General features: G+C 32.3%; 1 protein-coding gene across 1 annotated transcript in view; it reads left to right on the forward strand.

The window, feature by feature from the left end:
- Window positions 1-678: 678 nt before the first annotated feature.
- LOC115877380 overlaps window positions 679-24553 on the forward strand; it is a 178893-nt gene continuing 155018 nt past the window's right edge. Inside the window, exon 1 of the mRNA XM_030893531.1 lies at window positions 679-1022. Within this exon, the coding sequence (XP_030749391.1) occupies window positions 947-1022 (76 nt within the window). The 5' untranslated portion in view covers window positions 679-946. The remainder of the gene's footprint in view (window positions 1023-24553) is intronic.

Genomic DNA, 24553 nt, shown 5'->3' on the forward strand with positions numbered 1-24553 from the left:
TTGCGACCTAGAGCCTCGCATTATGCACTCTGCTGTTTCAGGTTTTTTATCGGAGTTTCTACAGCAAATACTTTTTTGATTCAAGTTGAGTTTGTTCAGAAAGCACTTGACAGCCACATACCCTGCTAAGAGACGTGTTTTATTTAACACACTTTATTACTGCTGAGCATTAGTAGTTCTGTATGGCTTTACAAGTAAGTCCTTCGATGAAATAAAACAATTTTTATAAAAAAATAATATATATTTATTAAAATTATTACAGTATTATTATAAGTATTCGGTTACTTTTAATTTCTAAAATGATATTATGGTTATAGAATATCGCAAATCTGGGTATCGCAATCGGTGAATATCGCAAAATTATCAAAAGTATCCGTATCATTTATGGTTTTCGAGATCCCAGGGATCATTCTCATATTTTGTACATAGTCGGTGCAACAAGAGAAGTTTACCAGTGGCCATTTTAATTCAAAAGTAAATTATTGTATATTCTTTGTCCTCTCTATGGGAATCGCTCTTTCTCTCCTCTTGAACACACTCTTAACAACCCTGAATAATGATTCGCGATAAAATTATAACGAGACATCGCCCCTTAAGCCACCACTCAGGATTCCCCTCTCACTCTGATTTACTGAACTACCGCGTACGATCGACCCAGGTACTTCTTGAGCCTGCAAATGACCCGCGACTTTATATGTTGTAGAAAGTACAGCGGCGCTGCGAGTCTGTTGCCGATGTCCGATAGCGGCGGTACCGAGTGGTAGACTTTGCTAGTAGTACGACTCGATATATTTCTTCGGCGTTATAGTAATCCCGCGATATTTTGGAAGATTTCTAACAGAAAACTTTGTTCTTATTAACTGTTCTTTGAAGGGATTAATTCCCTAGAGTGCTACAAAGTTTTATTTAATAAAAAACGAACTTTTAAAAAAGACTATTATTTAAGATGAAGACCTGGACGCTGATTGGACTTATATCTTGTACTTTATTGGCTTTTGCTATTGCAGAAAATAATGATAAAGGTAAGTGAATTAGAGCTAATAGTACAAGAGGTACTTTTTCAACTGCAGCACCACTCACGCGATATTTTGGAAAATTTATCACAAAAAACTTTGTTTCTTTTACATTCATTGCTAGGATTAATTCCTTATAGACCACTAACAGTAAACTTAATTAATTAAAAAGTTTTTAATAACTTGATATACAGAATATTTTTTATAATGAAGGCTTGGATATTTGTTGGTAACTTCACCGGCTTTAACCATTGCAAAAAAATAAAAATAGCGGCACAATGCACAATCAGTCCAAAATTTATAGACACACTTTACAATAACTATTTAATTTTTCTTTAACTTCATTTTTTATTATTTGCCTGAAAGAACGCTGAAAAAAACATCTATCAAATATAATTTATACTAAGGCAACTTTGTGCAGAATAATTTGAAAAGTTCAGCACCCTTATTTCTAATAATATACTCTCTCCAGGAAACGACAGTATCCAGAGATTTTATTGGTTAATTACGAATAATCCAGGATTTACTCTTCCACACTTTGCCAATGTCTTATTATCTCTTAGCAATTAGATCTCTAGCAATGATAAGAAGTTAAGAAAGAAATTTTATGTAGCTTTGGCTGTTACTCCCATTCGCTTTAAATGTTTATTGAGCTTGCAATGCCAAACTCGTTCAGCCATTATATTTTTGACCGTTTTTTTGTCTTTATTATTTCTCCAAAAAGTCCTATGGGTATTTTTCCACTGTAAGAAAATCTACAAAATAAATATAATTATAATAATATATATATAATATATAAAATATAATAATTATTTTTATATATTTATTATTATAAAAAAAAATGCTTAAAGTTTCGGAAAGTAGATCTCTTTCCATCGTCGGAAGCAAAAAAATACAAAGAACAAAGAAAAAAAACTATTTAAAATGTCTAATTGTAATTATTCAATAACACTATATTTTTTTTAAACAGATACGTCTACAAAAACCGTTGACGTTCTGTTAAAATGACATTTTATCAAATTAAACTTCAAAATTAATAATTACCACCTGATAACAATTACTTAATAAGGTAAAAGCAAAAATCTTCAAACTTTCTGTATGATTACTTTAATTTATTTTGAAATTTTAAGGTATGTAATATTTATTTATGATATGTTCTTTAAAATCAAAGAAGCGCTTGCCATACATTACTAACATCTACAGACACATGAGCAATACAAATACCATGTGAATGTGATAAATCTTATATTGGTGAAACATCTAGACCCTTATATGTTCCAATTAAAGAACACAAAGATATTTAAGAAATGGCGATTTTCATACATCTAAGATTTGTCAGCATTCATGGGACACAGGGCACAGAATAGATTTTAACAATGCAAAAATTATAATGAAAGAAACGATAGCCTCTAAAAGAAAAATAAAAGAAACTTTTTTAATACAATCTAATAAAAATAAATGTATTGCTTATTGTATGGCAATCGCTTCTTTGAGTTTAAAGAACATAACATCTGTTAAAATTTAAAAACAAATGATTTAAAAAACTTGATATAATGTCATATTAACCGAACTTCAACGGTTTTTGTAGACGTTTTAAAAAAACTAAAGCGTTCTCGAATACTTTTACTAAAGTGTTCTAGAATCTTAAATAGTTATTTTTGTATTTTTTTGCTTCCGACGACGGAAAGAGATATACTTTCCGAAATGTTAAGCATTTTTTTTGTCCGTTAGGCAAATTTGTTTATTAGTAATCCACTGCTGACAATTAGTCTCCGTTGGATTAACGCAGCATTGTTTACAGAAAATAACTATTTTATTTTGTAGATTTTCTTACAGTTGCAAAATACCCATAGGACTTTTTTGGAGAGACGAATCCGTCACAGAGGTATAGACATTTTTTGTCTTTATTATATTATCAAATCTATCGTAAATTTTGGCGGGTATTTTACTATTAACTATTTGGCCTGCATCATCAGCGTTGGTGATTTTTTTCACCCAAGAGCTAATGGTACAAGAACCAATTTTTCAACCCAAACCAATCGAAGCGTTAGAAGTAAATAAAAAAATACGCACAGCATAAAACATATTTTATAACACTTACTTATTATATAAATGCTGGTGTATATGTATGTCGGAAATACGAAAAAAGTGTTATTAACAACTGTTCCTATTACAAAACGCCTTTTTCATTTATGCAATGAGATTTCTCCTACAACGCGCGTATTTGTGGGTTGTTTCGCTCGAAGAAAAAAGATAAAGCAAGGGCAAGGTGAACAACACCGGCTATTCGACAATAGACATGCAGAAATATGTTAAACTTGAACAGCGCTGAAACTAAAATTAAACTTAATTGGGATGACCTGTATTTACATTCTTGGAGATATAAAGTAATTTAAGGTGACATATTTATTTACTTTTTTCCATAGCAACTGTTAAAATTGCCTTATATCTATCAAAATAGTAGACAAAATAGTACTTTAACCGCAAGGGTAAATTAAATGCAAAAAAAAGCAGTGGAAATAAATTTCACGACATTTTCTGGGTTTAAAATTTTTGACTTTTTCGGTTTTAGCAACTTTAGGTTTTAGCAACCCCTACATGACTGCTTCAAGAAAGCTATGAGCTTGCTATATCTACAACCTTTAGATGTTACTATACTACTACGGAAAATGTAAACGGTATAGCTTATCCTTAAACCTTGAAATATCAATGTTTTCATTGACCAGTATTGTACTTTTTAGCAATGAATAGTACGACCATAAACTGGACGGCTGCATTTTCTTTGATTTTTCGGAAAAATATGCTAAAAGTATGTTTTCACTTGATCTTCCTTCTCGCACGTTTTTTAATTGCTTCCATTTTTGAAATTTTTTTTATTCCTTTTCATAAGTTATTCGGGATTTAAATGGAAGTAGTTTGGATATGGCGTTTGTCGCCTCAGCCTGAATATCTGTTGGTAATTTATTTATTTCGTTTGAGCCATTTCTGGCTCCAATTCAATCAGCAATCGACACGAAAGAGAATTAAAAAATATTGACTCAAAACTGACAACTAAAGAGACAGCTTTATTTATTTGTCAAATTACATAGAAACCAACGCCAACCCAGCACAATATTTTTTCTACTCGTAATAAATTCCTTGAAATAATAATTTCTGAATATTTTTAAAACGTAACTCGCTATAAAAAAAAATATTGTTATATACACGACAATAAAATTGCATTATCGTCTCGAAATTAATTCACTCGCGATTTCATCGCCCGTGAATTAATCTTTTCGGAATCTTTTCCGATAAAATGGTATTTTATCGGCTTGTATGAAAATAACTATTTTTAGACAGATGAAGTAATAAGCTGTAAATAAGTTGTCTAGTGGTGAGATCTACAGTATGTTCACGGATTGTCTTTACAAGAGAAAATCTTTTTATTAATAACATTTTGAGAAAAATGCATTCTTCATAAAAGTTTTGCTTGTTCTAAAATAGGTAATCCTGTTTATACTTCTCCAAATTTCCATACCGTTTTAGAGAAAGTTTTGAAATACATGAAAACATAGTTGAATAAAGTCCTAAAATCAATAGGTGTTTCTATAGTAATATCATTTCGATCCCATTCTTGGACAGATTGTATTAATAGAATTTTAATTAACGTCATATTTTTGCTGTTTTAAAATGTTAAAGCACTACAAAATTTATTTAGTTCATTTCTACGGAAAGGGTGATAATAGTTATCGCAAAATGTGATACTTTAACAACAGCGAAAAATATGAAATTAATAATAACCATCTATCAAAGAATTAAATCTAAATTATATTACCATAGCATTTTGATTTTTAGGGAAAAAAATCAACTATATTTTCCTGTTTTTTTTGTATGAAAATTCGGAAAAGTATAAACCGATTAACCATTTTAAGACAAGCAAAAACTTTTATGAAGAATGTATTTTTCTCAAAATGTCAATAATAAAGTTTTACCTCTTGTAAAGACAATCCGGGACATACTGTATATTAAAATAATTCGAGTTAGCAGGTACTTTAATAGCACAGTTTGTTGTAATTTTTTTGAGAAAAAATAGTTTTAAATAATGTAAACGAAAAAAAAAAAATGTTTAACATTTTTTGTCGGTTGGACAAATGTTTTATTAGTAAAACACCGCTGACAAATTGATCATTAAACACTTTAAAACCAAATTGGACTCTAAAACGTTAATTTAATAAAATTAAAATATTTAGAGTAAAATATTCGACGTTAATGAAAAAAGTACACATTTAAAACATATTTTAAATATTACACAAAATTAGAACTCGATATGTAAACGAATAAGTTTATGGCAAAAATTAGCTAGTTGAAATCAAATGCTCAAAATGTTTCCTCCTTGTTTACTGCATAAAATGATTCTCTTTTCAAAAAATCTTTTCACATTAAGAGGCATGTATATTTAGAGTGGAACGAAAAAACTTTTTTTCCAAAATATTTTCACACAAAGCCTCAAAATGGGCCTTTAGATAAGTAATTTTTTTTTCAAAAGCTGAGCGCCCTGCCTTTTTATCTTCAGGTTCCTCACGGGCCTTAAAAGCTGAGATATTTCGAAAAATATTTGTTTTTTACCCGTCAACATATTTGATAATTATTTATCTTTTTACCTTTAACACACTGCTTAATATGACTATAAAATATAACCCAATAATGTTGTCCAAACTAAATCACTTAAATTATTGTTTTCCGGTTCCTCAATATATTTGAAACTTGTCCACCTGCATGATAAACTACCATCCGTGGCACTTGCCTGTGACAAAACTGGAGTTTCAGATCACGCTGCCGTTATAATCGCAAATGCTCTTTTAGAGGATATTGGAGTAGTGTCTAAAAGCAGTTCTACACAGATAGTAGATAGCATGAAGATCAGGAGGGCCAGAATGTCTCAACGTAACGTTTGTACTAGTGTATTAGGTGAAATGTCGTTATTAGGCGTGTTTTTTGATGGTCGAAAGGACTCGACTATTATTTACGATAAGAATAAAAGAAAGAGAAAACGCGTTGTGGAAGAACATATTTCTATTCTAAGTGAACCCGGTTCTAAGTATTTGGGCCATGTCACACCGGAAAGCGGATCTGCATGTCATATAATACGGTCTTTGGTTAATTTCTTGAAAGAAAAGTTTGACTTGGCCGAACTTTCTGATTTAGTAGCAGTTGGGACAGATGGAACTGTTGTGAATACGGGAGTGAAAAATGACGTTATTCGTTTGTTGGAAAAAGAATTAAAACGTCCCTTACATTTAAATGAACTTCCTTTGCGACATTTAGTAAAAAAACTAGATGGTGAAACTTCGGGTCCCGGTGGACTCAAAGGTGTTATTGGACAGAAACTAGATAACTGTGAAACCCTAGCTGTTGTAAAATTCAGAAGAATTGAAACTGTTTAATAACACAGAATTGAAACTACTTAATAACACAGAATTGAAACTACTTAATAACACAGAATTGAAACTAAAATTGTCTAATAAAACACGCCTAATAACCTTTTCGACATTTCACCTAATACACTAGTACAAACGTTACGTTGAGACATTCTGGCCCTCCTGATCTTCATTCTATCTACTATCTGTGTAGAACTGCTTTTAGACACTACAATATCCTCTAAAACAGCATTTGTGATTATAGCGGCAGCGTGATCCGAAACTCCAGTTTTGTCACAGGCAAGTGCCACGGATGGTAGTTTATCATGCTGGTGGGCAAGTTTCAAATATATTGAGGAACCGGAAAACAATAATTTAAGTGATTTAGTTTGGATAACATTATTGGGTTATATTTTATAGTCATGTTAAGCAGTGTATTAAAGGTAAAAGATAAATAATTATCAAATATGTTGACGAGCAAAAACACAAATATTTTTCAAAATACCTCAGCTATTAAGGCCCGTGAGGAACCTGAAGATACAAAGGCAGGGCGCTCAGCTTTTGAGAAAAAAAAATTACTTATCTAAAGGCACATTTTGAGGCTTGTGTGAAAATATTTTGAAAAAAAAATATTTTTCGCTCCACCCTTTGTACATATAGAGTTATAGGTACTTCTAAAAGCAGCTACAATCCTTTGGTGCTAACTACACTTCTAGAAGTACCTTAGAATTTTGATTATCACTAAGTGTGTCACTGTCGAAATTTAAAAATATTGACTAGCTATAATGATCGCTATAATCCAATTATGATTTTAGCTAGTCAAAAATGCCTCAGCCTATAGCTAGTCAGAGATGCCTCCCTCACAAATTTAGATAATCTCTGTGTAGTTGGACCCATTGTTGTCTATTGTTGCCTATGCGAGCCCAAGTTATCCCTGCCAATTTCCTAATATCATGGTCTCATCTCAGGTTTGGTCTTCTTCTTGGTCTCTTAATTCCTCGTTTATGATATTTAACTTAATTCCTCGTTTATTTCCATGCTGTAATTTTTGTGGTCCATCTTGCAAGTTTTCCTGTACATTGCTACTTTGATTGAGGGATTTGATTCTGTGGATGACATTTTATACCTGGGTCTTTTGTCGTATCAACTCTATCCTTTTTCGGTTTTTCTTGGTTATTCCCACCATATTTCGTTCCATTTGGGCGTTGTGTGACCTGCAATTTCCTTATAATGTTCGTTTAAGTGTCCAGGTTTCGCATGCATATAGGTCATGACTGGTAGTACATATCGGTCGGATGTTTTCTTTTTTAGATCAATGTTCATTCTAGATTTGAATATGATTGAGTTTCTTCCATAAGTACTCCATGCTAACTTTTGTTCTACTAATTTCTGTCCCGAGATTAGTTGTCCCAAATACTGTTTACTAGTCCATTGTACATTACTTTAGTTTTTGCTTAATTCATTTTGAGACCTTTTATTAGTTCGTTAATTTGTGCTGCTGGTTCTTCATGACTATTAGCAATAAGGAATATGTCTTCAGCGAATCGTAAATGGATAAGATATTCTCCATCTATTTTTAATCCTTTGTTCGTCCAGTCCAGTTGGTTCAGAGTCCCAACTGGCAAAGAAGTACGACAGGGACTACAGGGAGACGCTAGATCTCCAAAGCTGTTTACATTAAGGAAGTCTTCCTTCAACTGGACTGGACCAACAAAGGATTAAAAATTTTCTTCTAGTGTTGATGTAGTTGATATATCGTCACGCCATATCCCCAAAGCTGTTTACATCAAGGAGGTATGCCTTCAAATGGTCTGGACCAACAAAGGATTAAACATTTTCTTCTAGTGTTGATATAGTTGATATATCGTCACGCCATATCCCTAAAGCTGTTTACATCAAAGAAGTCTTCCTTTAACTCGACTGAACCAACAAAGGATTACAAATTTTCTTCTAGTGTTAATGTAGTTGATATAGTGTCTCCCTGTTGTACTTCTTTGCCAGCTGGGACTCTGGCAAAGAATTATGGCTTATTCGATATTTTATTGATAAAATAATCACTTCTAGTATGTCCTTTTGATCGCTAAAAATTAAGATTATTACTTTATCCAGTCCAATGAAATTACGGGGGTGGGGGTGAAAAAATGCCGTGTATTGACGTGGACATTGCCACGCCTCCAGATATAATACGTAATATAGTTCTTTTTTTATCAATATAACCGTTAGAAAAATTAGATATAATTCAATTATTCTATTTTTTGTTTCAACAGGAAACTCTGACATAAACGTTCTAAAATTATTTAATATCATGAAGAAAAAAAACTTAAATTACAATTACATGGTTAATTGAATTTTGAGCACAATATAAGTACAAAAATTGTCTATTAAATTTTAATAACCTAAACAATAGACAAAAATCTTTGTATGTCACTGTTCAAAAAATTAATAACTATCTGCCTAATTGCCATAATACATCGAATTTCCTGTAAAATTATTTTAGTATTAAAAAAAGCTTATTGTAAGCTAGCTATAACCATGAAGGACTCCTATTTAGAAACAACAGACGATTATAGTTTGAAACGCGGACTTTCTTTGTTTCAATTTCTTATTTTTCATTTTTCCTTGGTGAACCTATAATTACAAAGGTGTTGGGTGTATCGTAGCATTAACCTTGAGCGACACAACTAGTCTAAACTCGATCTTATAAAATTTATATGAATGAAAATTATTTAGATTTATTAACGTTGCTATCCTGCTCAACTGATAATACAATGATATATATTTTATAGAGATTGAAAAAAAGCTGTGTAACAAGGCCAGGCAATCAATTCAATATTTCCACTATTTGAACTAAAAATAGATTATTAAATATTTTCGTATATAAATTTACAGACATTTCTATATATGTTCTATTGGAGCATTGTTATTTTCTTGTACACCCTAAAAGTTGATAATAAATAATTAGTTTTATGACTATTTTAACTTTATTCATTGATGTACTATAAACTGTTGGTTTGAAATTTCTGAATTTTGAAATAATAAACTTTCTTGGACAGATATTATCTTTAATGTAGAAATTATAGTTGGAGGATTTTTTGTGACAGTATCTCCAATTGTCGATTGTAATGAGTGATACTGGTCTTGGTTAGCCGTGGTCTTGCACAAAAAGCAAGACCAAGACTAACGTTTGATATGCAAGGCCAAGACCGGGCAGTGCAAGACTTCTGCAAGACTAAGGCCAAGCATGCAAGGCTCTTGCGATCTTGCACTTTTTTCATGTTTATATAATATATAAAAAATACTTATTTGTTCAAAATTATTGTTTTAGTTCATTAGAACTATATAGTATTGTCCCCACCATTGCATACAATGTTAAAGAAAGAAATGCTGATACAATATAATATTTTCAATATGAAAATTTTCTTCAAATAAAAAAACATACATAGTCTAATAATTTCCATTTATAAGTTTTATTTGCAATAAATTATTACTTAAAAATAATAATTATTTAAAGATTTTTTTTGTGTCACTAGTAAAAATATTCCAAAAAATGCCAAGACTTGCAAGTCTTGTGAGTCTTGCAAGTAAATGTGAGTCTTGCATTTGCTAACCACTGCGTGTGGAGATGTTCGAAGAATTTTACCATGGAAGTAGAAGACTAACATACCAATATTTGTATTTTTTCCTTGAGTCATTAAATATTTGTTTAAAAGAAAGAAAATTATGGCATAAGATTTCAAACAGTAATATGTCAAACTACTATTTTTTTAATAAGTTTTGCATAGGTTACAGTCATGACCTATGCAAACCAACTCTACAAATAGTAGAATAATTTGATATTTGGGACAACTAATACCCATTTTTAGGGTTGAAGATATTTGGGACAACTAATACACAGCTCGTGATCTCTACTACCAAAAATCAACAGAAGTATTAAGTTAGCATGGAGTACTTATGGAAGAAACTCAATTATATTCAAATCTTATAGATAGAATGCCACTCTATCTAAAGAAGAAATCATTCAACCAATGTGTACTACCAGTCATGACTTATGCATGCGAAACTTAAAACGGACATCATAAGAAAACTGCAGGTCGCACAACGTTCAATGGAACGAAATACGCTAGGAATAACCAAGAGAGGCCGTAAAAGAATAGATGCCATACACAGAGTCAGATCCCTCAAATAACCATGGACAGGACATCTGGCAAGAAGAATAGATAATAGATGGACCACAAAAATTAGAGCATGATGGGTACCATGCTCTAATTCCTCGTGGGTACGATGAATTAAGAGACCTAGAAGAAGACCGAATCTGAGATGGGACCATGATATTAGGAAATTAGCAGGGATAACTTGAGCCCGCATAGCTAACAATAGACAACAATGGGCCCAACTACAAAGAGGGTATCTAAATATGTTAAGGAAGCTACACCATAATTGGAAATGGTTGAATAAGCTGAAAATGATGATGATGATGATGATAATGATAGCTATGATAGATATTAACTAAAAAAACAAGATAGGCTCACTACCTGTATAAAGTTAATCAGCTTGTGAACAATTCAAAGTTTTAGTTTATGTATATCGTCAGCAGATTTTCAGTAACTTCAGTACCAAAGTCAAGTTTTTAAAATTTTTGCCTGTACGCAATTTTGGACAAAATATATTGCTAAACGACACAATCGATTTTGAGATTTTTCCAAGCCTGTAGGCAGAGAAATTATAGTAAATAATCAAGACAAATGCGATTCCTCCCTTCCACACAAACACGCAATGCAGTTCCCATACATTTTTGTATCAGTCGGAGGAATATTGAAATTATAACAATCGCTTGTTATAAAAGTATTTTATTAGTTTTGACTCTATAATACCCGAGGCCTACACACTCTCTCTGCTTTATAACCATGGAATTTTTTCTACAATATTTACGAAAATTAATTTCTCAATATTTTTTACATAAAAGCTTGCCTAACAAATAAAACATTTTTTCACCGTCTTTGAGTAATTTTCTTTACGCAATAGTTGAAGAGAACTTCTTTAGTAAATCGGAAAATAATATTTCCTAAAAAACTTTTATTATGATTTGCTTTTGTCATCAATAGTGATATTCGTTGAAAAGATTTCTGAGTTACCGAATTTTTATTGATGTAATAATTAATAATTGTTGTTTAATGGGCAATAAACAACTTCTAATAGTTCCTGTTGTGCTTTTCCTCATAACCGTTTACAATAAATTTACACCAAGTTAATTAACATTTTACGAACTACCAATTTAACGAAACAAGAAATTGCCAGACTCTCATGTCATTTCACAGTTGAAAAATCAAATATTATGTAGTTACTTTTATACTTTGGTATTTTAACAGCCTGTTGTAATAATTTATAGTGATGTTTTAAGATGTTTTTTTAGTAAATTAGATGAAATAGTTTAATTATCTCAATGCTAATGGGTAGAATGTTATTGAGATAATTAAAAAAATCAAATCTTTTTTTCTCTTCTTGTGAATCATTACTTATTTATTTAAGTTACTTTTATAATTCTTTTAAATGTCCTTAATTTTAACCTAGGTATATTTTTGTACGGCAAAACTTCTTCTATAACTATATAATATCAATAACTTAAACTTAGAAACCTCACAAATAAATAACATTCATTTATTTTCTGCATTTGTGTTAGTTTTAAGGTCAAGGTTTCAGCTGGACATATGGCGATTATAGATAAAATGCTCGATACTAGTTTGAACTTAGCAAATTCTCAAGTGCATAAACTGAACTACTGCAAAAAAATGTCTTTATAGTGTGAGCTACCTTGATTTTCGTATTCTTTGTCTCATACTGGAATTAGAAATTTACTTTCATGTATACCTTTACCAGACGTAACTCTTAATTTATGAATTATGATTTTATGTATTGAAAATAAAAATTTGAACAGTGAAATGAAAAAGCCAGTTTCGTACTGAAACTGAGAGAGATAATGAAAGTATAAATAAAAATGGCAAAGTATAAATTATTTAAGTGCCTTTATTTCTTTACAAAACAGAATTATTAAGTTAATAAATATAACAAAAAAATATACTTTTTTAGCCGGAGAAAATCAAAGGGGAAGTCCACCATTAAGTGCTCTACCACTCAACCTAGGGTTGCCAACCGTTCTCTATTCCAGACAACATTCCTCTTTTTGATCGTATTGTCCTCTTTTCTCTCCCCTATTGAAAAAGTCCTCTTTTTTTCACACCCAACTCAAAATATTGAAAATATTCATCTATCGCCAAAATACTTAATAAAATTGTTAATTTACTCCCACTCGTTCGTACAGAAAAGCAATATTTACGTACAAGAAATACAATATGATCGAAAAAAACGGCGTCAGCGATAGCTATGAAATGAAAATCGCTGTCATTTTATATGTAAAATCGCGTGTAAAATTATATGGGAATATCATAGATGTTCATTTTCAAGCCAACTGAACGCCTTCATATACGCCTGCGGCGCGCCGCTTTTTTACCCTCTAGTCCTCTATTTTTTATTTTGAAAGTTGGCAACCCTAACTTAACCCCATTTTTATCTGGCATTTGAGTTAATATATATATAAACGGGATTTGGTAGAAGTATTTGATACTTTTTTCCAACTACAGCCTATTGCTGCCTTCCCGTTACCCTATGCCACACGTCTCGATTTAGTGCGTCATCAGCTTCTAGGTTACGAGCTTCCATTGCTTCCTTAACTGTTCCGTTCCAGGATTTTTTAGGGCTGCCTCTCTTTCTTCTACCCTGGGGAGTCCATTGAAAAACTTTTCTTGGCCACCTATTCTCCGGCATACGTAGAACATGTCCAAACCACTTTAAGCTGGATTTTTCAATTCGATCTAGCACTGTCTCCTCCGATGCATTCATGATACGCCTGACCTCGATGTTTGTCCTTTTTTCCATCCTAGATATACCTGCGCTCCTTCTAAGATAGTCCATTTCAACAACTTGGATTTTGCGCTTCGTATCTGCACTCAAAGTCCATAGCTCTGAACCATAGCAAAGAACTGACTCCACCAATGTTCGTCCAAGTCTCTTTTTAGTTGTTGCAGACAAGTTTCGGTCCCAACAGAGGCTATTAAGACAACCAATAACTTGTTTGCTTTTCTGAATTCGGGTTTGTATTTCTTCTTTGCCCAAACCCTCGTTGTTGATAGTAGCACCCAGGTATTTAAATTTGTCTACTTGTTGAATCTGGACGTTATCATCTATGAAGACTTCAAAACAAGCGTTGGAATTGACAGCTACGTATTCTGTCTTTTTTAGACTAACCTGAAGTCCCCATTTGTTATATTCTTGGTAAAGCCTCTTAGTCATGAACTCCAGATCGAAAGAGTCCTGCGCAATCACGACCTGATCGTCTGCAAAGCTTAGAGTAAACAGTGTATCTTCCTCAATGGGTATTCCCATGCCTTGGCATCTCCTCTTCCATTCCCTAAGGGCTACTTCAACGTAAGCATTGAAGATTAGAGGTGATAAGCTGCATCCTTGTCGCAACCCTTTTGTGGTATTTATTGGATTGGATAGCCTGTGTCCTATCTTAACGTACGCTTTATTTTCTTTATAGAGCTCTTTTATTATCTTAAGTAGGGGTCTATCTACTTCTAAAATATTCAAGGCTTCCCATATCTTGTTGCGAAAAATAGAGTCGTACGCTTTCTCCAAATCAATAAACGCTCGATGGACTTCTTGATCTACTGCTATCTTTTTTTCCATCACCTGCTGTAGGACAAAGAGGTTATCTGTGCAAGATTTCCCCGGTGTGAATCCGTTTTGATCTTCCGAGATTTTGTCACCAATATTATCCCTGAGCTTACCCTGCAGAACTTTTCCAAAAAGCCTGCTCAATGAACTGTTAATGCTCAGGCCTCTATAACAACCGGGGTCGTTGCGATTTCCCTTTTTAAAGATAGACACTATATGAGCCACTCTCCATTCTTGGCGTAGTTTATTTAGCAGATAGCACTGGTTGAACAGCCAGGCGCCAGCGCAATTTCTCGGTCCCACACTTTAACAATTCTACTGCAATGTTACCAGGACCTGGTGACCGTCCATTTTTCATTTTTTTGAGACTTAGATGTACTTCTCTTTCGCTGATCGTTAAAGTGCCCGCAAGGTTGTCTTCCTCTTCTGCAGATTGGAATTCTGGTCGGTTTTCTGTTAGTAATTCTGCATAGTAGTTGCGCCATTTTTCTATACCAATTTTATTCAAGAGCTTGTCCGTTTGATTGGTTTTCATTTGTCGGATTGTTCGCCAGACCTCAGTACTCCGTGCACCCCCTAGTAAACTTTCCACTTGCTGACATCTTCTTTCCCACATATCCGTTTTTCCTACCTTAATAGCGGCTCGTACCTCTCTGTTTTTTGCTTGTAATGACCCCAGTTAGTCTCTGTTCTGTCTGAGAGCCATTTTTGATAGAATTTTTGTTTTTCATTTATTAAGGTCTTTATGTTGTCACTTATCCAGGCTGGTTCATCCCTTTTCTTCTGCATGTTCTTTTCACCTAACACTTGAAAGGCTACTTTTTTGACTAAGGTTTTTAAGTTAGTATACTCTATTTCTACATCACTACAGGCAATCACTTCCTCTAGGGCTCCATCTAATCTTCTTTGGTACAGCCATTTAATACTGGCATCGTGTACTAAGTGAAGCTTGTACTTAACACGTTCAGATTCCTTGATTTCCAGTTCTTGTGATTCTGTATGTTCAATACTCCTGGCTCTGATTTGGAATGGTACTACTAATTCTGCAACAACCAACCGGTGGTCGGATCCACAATTTGCTCCTCTCTTAACTCTGCAGTCTTTGAATTTCAGTTTCGATATTTATTTAGCAATTACGTAATCAATTATAGATTTTTGTTGCAGAGAGGGCCTTTCTCGGGTGTATCGATGAATCAATTTATGTGGAAAGAAGCCGTTAAGTATCCTCAGACCATTCAGTTCGCAAAAGTCAATTAACCTCTCTCCGGAATCGTTAAGGACATCCTCTCCGTGTTTTCCAACCACTTTACTTTCTTCTGTCTTGCCTATTCTTGCGTTAAGGTCATGATTAGAACTTCTTGATTCGGTTTTATTTCTGTAAAAACTTTTGAGAGTGTGGCATAATAAGAGTCTTTTTCTGCTTGATTTGAATCATCTGTGGGCGCATACGTACCTATTATTACTGTTTCCAAACCGAAAATAGTCAAGGTGACATTTACTATTCTTTCGCTGACAGCTTTGTAATTCTTGTAGAATTTAGATAACTTTTTCGCTATCAGTACCGATACACTCGCTTGAGCTCGTTTTGCCTTATCTATCCCAGACCAGAAGTCAAGGAAATTATCGAGATGTTCACTTCCTCTCCCTTTCTTCTTCGTTTCAGAGAGAACCGCTATATCTAGGTTGAACCTAGCTAACTCTGATGTAACTTCTGAGGTCTTGTTGACAAAGCTGTAGACATTCCAAGTTCCTATTCGCATAGTCCGTTTCATAGCCAATTGTCGACGTAAAGAAAATCTGTCCAAATTCCGAGGCGTTTTTAGGGTTCTTTGAGCAATTAAGTTTTTTTTTTCGAGTAACAGGTCGCTAGCCCGTTGCCTCAACCCCCAACCTGGAGGACCAGGGGCCTTTCTGTAGGGATGCCCATCCTTAGCCGAGAGAACCGGTTCTGAGGCGCCGGAATCTCGCCTTCGCCCTTTTCCTGTTAGCTGCATAACACCCATTCATTGGATGCCATACATTACCAGTGAAATAATTACCAGTGGTCACGCGGCTCTTATGAGCCTTCGAGGACGTAGGAAATAGGACTTGCTGGCAGAGCTTCTTAACAGTGGACATTTCTCAATTTTTGATAAAATACTCCTACTCGACATTGGAGTATCTCCTTGAGATCCTTTACCATCCTTCGACCACCATTTGAGTTAATCTAACAATTTTATAGAAACCTGAAAACCTTGCTTTTTTCCATATTTTTGGAGTATTTTGGGGTATTTCTATATAATTTATTATATAGTATTTCCATATTATATGAGCAAGTTTTGTATTTCTTCACTATTCAGGGTATGATATACAGGGTGCAGCATATTCTAGATATAAAATAAGTACAAAAGTTCGTATAAATGTATGTCTTAAAATGCTTAGTTTCGGAGATACAGGGTATAGAATTTTCACTTCGAATTTTTCCAAATAATTTCAGAAGTAACGTCAGTATTTGGATGAAAGTTGGTGTTTGGGAGTTTTTTGACATGATAAATTTGATTTTGATGTCAATATGACTCCTATTTGTGGGGGGCATGTGTTTTAACTGTTTTGAGTAATAACTTTTCCTCTGCACCTGTATAAAAGTACTGAGTGGAAAATTATATATTTCCGTGACTTTTTACGTAAAAAATGTCTCTTGGTAAAAATCGCTACGAGTAACCGTTTTCAAGATATTTAGAATGGAAACAGTCAATACATGTCATTATTGACAAAAAATAAACACGTTGAGTTGATAGTTATTTGACTGAAATAATAAATTCGGAAAATGTTTATTTCTCTAAATTAATTATAAATTTTCCTGGGAAGAAATGACGATAAAACAGTTTCTGTCAAACTTTTTGCACAAAAACATTTCAAATTTATGATTTCAGGCTAATAACTATTTAGTAATCATATTTAATTTATGTCAATGATGACAGGTATTGATAATTTTGCTTCCAAATATCTAGAGAACCATTACTCCTAGCGATTTTTCCTAGAATCAAATTTCCCATGTTAATAAACTCCCAGGCACTAATTTTCATTCAAATATTTACGTTATTTCATAAATTATTTGGACAAAATCGAAATGAAAATGAAACTTCTACACCCTGTATCTCCGAAACTAAGCAATTTAGGACATACATTTATACGAACTTTTTAACTTATTCTTTATCTGCAGAATAATCTACCGAAGTTTCCGGAATGCAGTTCGGACCACCCTGTATATTCGTTTTCAAAATGTAAAACTTTTTAATGTGTACTGAATGAAAAAATAACGTTATCTTGACTAACTAATAACGTTATCTAACTCAATACCTTACCACTACTATAATGCTACTTTATAAAAAGCTTAACTTACTGAGCGATGATATTATATTATTATTTTTCCATAGAAAATAATCCTATCACTTCAAACTTTTGTGGTCTGTGTTTCTTAACACTATAATAATAAGAAAATTTAGCAGAACAAACGATTCTGTAACGATTTCTGTTTGCACACTTAAACAATGAATTTGCAATCATAAAGCAACGGCAAAATTAAATTATGTCTTTATGTAATAAGACTGCAGCATTAAACTGAACAAGTCCAGCAGTAATGCTTTTGCTTGTTAAATGATATTAAAGCTACTGTATTGCAATGTCTTATACAATTTTTTAATCCCATTGAATACCTGAATGCTTGGTAAATAAATAGCAGCGTTTTCTTAAAAATATATATTTATACAGGGTTGTTCACCACATACGACACGGAGTATTGTAGCTAAACGATGAGATTTTTACAAATTGTAAGTTTTGGGTTCGATGAAGGACTATTAGAGGTACAATTTAAAAATAATTTTACAAGATACAGAGTGTGCCAAATAAGTAAAAAATATCAAAGTTGTATTTTTTTAAATGGAACACCCTGTATATTATTACATTTTTAGTTTCTACGATTAAAATAAAGGTAAATTTGATTAAGATTTATTATACTTAAACCTTACCGTTTTTGAAATATTTTCAATTTTGTGAAATTGCAGTAAATATTTTAAGGCTTCATTTCTCCAAGGGTATCAAAGTTTTTAATACTAAATATTTACTGAAGTTTATTTACTGATCAGTTATTGTGTTGCAATAATAAAATAATACTACCTTATACAGAGTGTCTAAAAATTTATTTTAAATAATTATGAGCTTCAAACGGCAATAACTTGTTTAATTTAAATGGAACACCCTGTATATTTTACGAATCAGATGCACAATTTAATTGTCTATCAAATTATATTATACCATTTTTTACCTATCTCTTTAAGTTTCCGTAGAAAATGCATTTTCTTGTAATTTAGAACTTATTTATCAATATACCCATGGACTATTGACATTTTAGATTATTTTTAAAGATGTACCAAATTTTTAAAGAGTACAGATACTAATATTGTCGATATAATTCGTATATTATTTCATTAAAAAATAAAAAAAAAACTGTTTAAATATTTGTTAAACAGGACCAATTAATATGATTCCAGTATTCAAACTACATTAACTGACTGTTTGCGTTGATTAATAATAATAGCTCCAATTACTAAAAAACTGAATTTTGTATGGGCATTAGACAGTGTGATAAAACGTAACACCTTAAAAATGATATTTCATTTTTCATAAATACTTATTTATAACAACAGAGACTTTAATTTGATAACTTATTATTATATTGATTTCTGACTCAAATCCACATTTATTTATAATAATTTATTAACGAACACAATTAAGTATGTAATTAATTAGTATATGGGCGGAAATAATGGTGTTATATTTAATTAATGGTATACTCTTTGATAAAGATTTAAATAGTTTTCTTTTTGCATACAAATGGGCTAGTAATATTATCGTTTTGCTAAAAACGATAATATTACTAGTCTGTACATTTTGTACATTTGCTGCTTTAAAAACAATCTAAAATGTCAATATTCCATGGATATATTGATAAATGAAGTCTAAATTATAAGAAAATGCATTTTCTACGAAAACTTGAAGGGATAGATAAAAAATGGCATAATACAATTTGATAGACAATTTAATTGTGCATCTGATTCTCCTAAAATATACAGGGCATTCTATTTAAATTAAAGAAGTTGTTGCCGTTTGAAGTTAATAATTATTTAAAGTAAATTTTTAGACACTCTCTATAAAGTAGTATTATTTTTATTATTGCAACACAATAACTGATCAATAAATAAACTTCATTAAATATTTAGTATTAAAAACATTGATACCCTTGGAGAAATAAAGCTTTAAAATTTTTACTGCAATTTCACAAAATTGAAAATATTTCAAAAACGTAATGTTTAAGTATAATAAACCTTAATCAAATTTACCTTTATTTTAATCGTAGAAACTAAAAATGTAATAATATACAGGGTGTTCCATTTAAAAAAATACAACTTTGATATTTTTTATTTATTTGGGACACTCTGTATCTTGTAAAAATATTTTTAAATTGTAGCTCTAATAGTCCTTCAACGAACCCCAAACTTACAATTTGTAAAAATCTCATCGTTTAGCTACAATACTCCGTGTCGTATGTGGTGAACAACCCTGTATATATACACTGTATAAATATAACTGTATAATAACCCTATGGACCCCCTATACCAACTTTATTATATCATACAACACCTTATATATTACAATTTTTTAGATTCTGCACAGAATTCTTGTCACTTTTTTTAGTTCGGAAATATTAAATACTCTAAGCAAATTGTGGTCTCACTGTAGGACAATAGTGGGCAGTATACAGGGTGCTACAAACTCGAGGTACGAGCATTGGTATCTCGGTAACCGTAATAGATACGAACATGGTTAAATTGGGGCAAAGTTGCCGTATTGGGATGTTCACCAAGATGCCATCAAAAAATTTTTAAAAATTTCAAGGATTGCTGAGTTTTTTGGAAAAATCTGATTTTTTGGAAAATTAATTTTATCTTTTTCTGTCGTTACTTTTTAAAAACTAATTGCACATTCTCACAGCCACTTTATTAGGTATATCTGATCAATATTTGTTATTTTAAAAACGGTTAGTCATTTGGGAAAACGCTTGAACAAGCATAATTTTTTTTTTTTTTGAAATCTTTCATATAAATAAAATAAAATCATACAGGGTGTTCCAAAAAGTTGGGTAATTTCTTAACCACGATTCTGCTTAAACTGCTTGACGTATAAAGCTTATTTTTGGCAAACGGATTTTTCGAAACTCAAATTCCAACGAGATGAAACTACCCCTCAAATATTACCAAGTTATACCATAATATCGCCATATTGTTTTTCCTCATGCTGACATAAATGTGAGAAAATTTTATCCATTTGGTATGTAAATTCTTGCTTTGCTTTATCATCACCATTACAAATGATTAATTCGACGCGAACGAAGTCGCTGGTACACGCTAGTATAATATAAACAATCAAATCATTTTCCCGGAAAATGAATTGGAAATGGTAGAGCAGTATAATGTCCAGCGAGGTTCCTGGACCTATCGCCAAGGGGCTACATTTCTTGACGTCATTTGTAAAAGTGTCAAATCAATTCATCTCAACATTTACAATAAACAGTACAAAATGCTGTCGAGGCACCCAAAACAAAAAAATGTATAAAGTGTGCATATCATTGTATTCAGGAGACCGAGTTCTTTCAAAACCTGAAATAAAAAATGCAGGTCCGTATTTAAAAAAAAATTAAGTCGGCCTCTGTATCTCACAAATTATCAGCTAATTTGAAAATCTAAATATACTATCAGATGTGCATGAGAATGTGCAATTAGTTTTGCGATTTTCTAAAAAGTAATGACAGGAAAAAATAAAATTGATTTTCAAAAAAAATAGTTTTTTCCAAAAAACTCAGCAATCCTTGAAATTTTTAAAACTTTTTTGATGGCATCTTGGTGAACATCCCAATACGCAACTTTGCCCCAATTTAACCATGTTCGTATCTATTACGGTTACCGAGATATCAATGCTCGTAATTCGAATTTGTAGTACCCTGTATATCCAAATAATCGACAATTTGACTCGAACAAGGTTTTGTTTAATATTTTTGTTTTACGAAGCATTTTACCAGCATGATCCAGAAGATCGAGAATCAGATCATATTCTATATTATCACAAAAACACAATTTTGTCATTAAATATCGAGTTTATGTATAGAGAATGCTTCGTAAAGCAAAATGATTAAACAAAATCATGTTTAGTTATGATACAAAACCCATTGTTCCATCCACTTCGTGTTCCATTGGAAATAGTGAAGAAAATACAACATTTTCTCAAATCCAGGTTTGACTCGCCCTGTATATATCAAACAAGATTGCAAATTATTAATTTTCAAGAAGACAGTATTATACAGTATCTCCTGTTAAAAAACTAAAATTCTTCGAATTTAGAATTTTAAGAGGGCGCTAAATAAGCAGTCAATTTAGTTTAAAAACGGTTTAAATAATTATATTTGAAAAACCACTCAATATAGCACATGACATTAGGGTATTTTTGGAACGGAAATTTGGTAGCAAATCCACTGAGCTAAAAAATATAGTATTCCATTTAAAAATATACAACTTTATTTGTCCCCATATTGCTAAATAACTGCTTCCCCCCTTAACATTGTCCCCATATTTTGCTAAATTGAGACTCTTTCGGCAGCCTGAATCACCCTTTATATGCAAAGTGAATTTAATTTCAACTATGTTACATCTACATATTAATTTACGATTACTCTATTTATTTTATACAGCCTAGTTTTATTTCTGTGCGTAAAGAACGCTCAAATACTCAAAGAAAGTTCGCTGCTCTGAAGTTGCAGCAAGTTTTACACCAAAAAGAGAAAAAAATCTGTATAGAACAGTGAACCTGAAAGAGGCCGATAATCCCAAATGCAAGAAGCACATTCCTCCCGATAAATCAGAGGCGTAACCAAGGAAATTTTCTACATAACCTTCCGCAATGAGAAAAAAAGCACTATACGACTCTTCCTAAAGTTTTTTTTTTAGTTACGAAGAGAAATTTTGTAGAAATTATTCATACATTTCAATACATATTTATTAACGTTAGTATGAATAATGTATTATTATTTAACGATTTTTATGTAGTAAATTATAAATAACGTCACGTCACTGCATTATTTATAACATAAGATATGAGAATTATTAAATAATTTTTTAACACTTTTTTTAACTTCTTCCTTGTATAATTGGTAACAGTAGATTTGATTTGAGAAGACTGATCTTGATTATAAATTCAATAATGACAAATTTATGAGCTTTAAGTTATATTTTGGCATACTTTATTGGAATCTAATCTAAATGTATTTGATTTCAGTCCAATAACTATTTAGTCAACATGTTAAATTTATGTCAATGATGACAGGTATTAATAATTTCAATTATCTCGAGAACCATTATTCGTATCGTTTTTTCCCAAGAGACCTTTTTTACGTAATAAATGTCGTAAATGTATATTTTTTTACTCAGTAGTTTTATACAGGTACGGACAAAAAGTTATTACTCTTCAAACCAGTTAAATAATATGTAGGTGGCGCCCTATACAAGTGTCATATTGACATGAAAATCAAATTTCTCATGTCAAAAAACTCCCAAACACCAATTTTCATTCGAATATTTACGTTACTTCATAACTTATTTGGAAAAAATCGATGGGCAAACCGCTGCCAAAAATGGTATACAATAAATACCAATTTTGGGAAAAAAGTACCAAAAATACCAAATTATTTCCAAAAAAATACCAAATTAGTATTATTCTTTTCAATATCTAAAGAATTTAAGATATTTGGAGCTTTAGGGCCTATTCATGTCAAACTACAATAATTAGGTCAGAAAAACATATAAGCTTAATTCGAGTTCCAAAAAAGTACGGTTCTAGAATGGTTTAAAACAATCGCACAGTCTAATTACGACAATCATTCATGTCAAATATAGCAAAAAATCATATTGTGCCAGTGTTTTGAACCGTTCTAGAACAGTACTTTTTGGGAACTCGAATAAAGCTACTGCCATGACACGTTTAAAAAGTAATTTTAACGGTTCCAACATCGATAATTCAAAAATTTAAGAAAAATGAAAAATTCTAACGAGATCCATATTATGTTTCCATGATGCGAGGTCCTTAATTTCTTGACATTTTCTCGTATGACGCTATGTACCGTTTTTGCGTAAAAACCATTTTTATGCATTGAAAAATTGCAAGCTTGGCAATTAATATCGGGTAAAAATAACCTATTTTTCAAATAGGCAAGCAACCTAACCTCGAAACGCAAGTAATTATTCTTAAGTATGTATATTACGAGGTATATTTTATTGTTAAACAGATACTTACCTTGGACACTAAATATAAAAACTTTTTACCAAAAAAATACCAGTATTACCAAGTGCTTGTACAAAAAATACCACCAGCGGTTTGCGCCTCGGAAAAAATCGAAATAAAAATTAAATTTCTACACCGTGTATCTCCGAAAAAAAAAACATTTTAGGGCATACATTTATACGAACTTTTTTACTTATTTTTATCTGCAGAATATGCTGCCGAAGTTTAAGGAATACAGTTTGGACGACCCAGTATTGTGCTGTGTTCTGATTATTTTTTTTCATTATATCCTGATATCACACCGTTTAAGTGACAAAGACACATTAAACACTTGTTTATGAAGATCGTTAAACTACACCAATGATGCTGAAAAATGTTGACAAGGAATATGTTCAATCTGTAGTTATATCAAACAATTTATACTTGTATATTTTGGGATATTTTCTATACAAAGTAGAAATATATCTATTTATTAACTTAAACAGAGAATTCGCACAAAAGCAGGTGTACGGCTGTTAAAACTTTGTGCTTTTACTTTTTTGTGTCAGCTACTTTTAGAATTTTTAGAATAAGTGGGAGGGGGGTTAATCTCTGCGACCTTAGAGATCTATTGTGTTCCCCTTTCTTGAGTTATAACTCATCATACAGTCCCAGGACTTCCTACGGAGACCCGTGTCCCTCACAGTCGAGGAGCTACGACCCAGGCCGGGTAGACGAAACGGTAGCTTGTGTCGCCTGTTGGGTTTAGAGGTAGGAGGTAGGCTCCCGACCCTTGGAGGAGGTGGTAGCTTGTATGCCACTTGCGGAGGATGGTCTCACGCAAGTGTCAGCCACCTCTCCTGTAGTTTTCTACTCTCCTAACTCTTTGGGTTTGGCCCTTTGGAACTTTCATTGTTACTGTTCCCAGTGTCGCTAGGGGGTTTCCCCACAGCTTCACCGGTGATGTTTTTATTACTATTATTACCAGATCTCATAGTGTTCCTATGAGTCGCTAGGGACAGTCGGTCCACTTCTACAGAGCCCCGCATGTAGAAGTAAGGGGTAAAA

Source organism: Sitophilus oryzae, unplaced genomic scaffold (genome assembly GCF_002938485.1).
Source record: "Sitophilus oryzae breed Bouriz unplaced genomic scaffold, Soryzae_2.0 scaffold_1449_pilon_pilon, whole genome shotgun sequence".
Lineage (NCBI taxonomy): Eukaryota > Metazoa > Arthropoda > Insecta > Coleoptera > Curculionidae > Sitophilus > Sitophilus oryzae.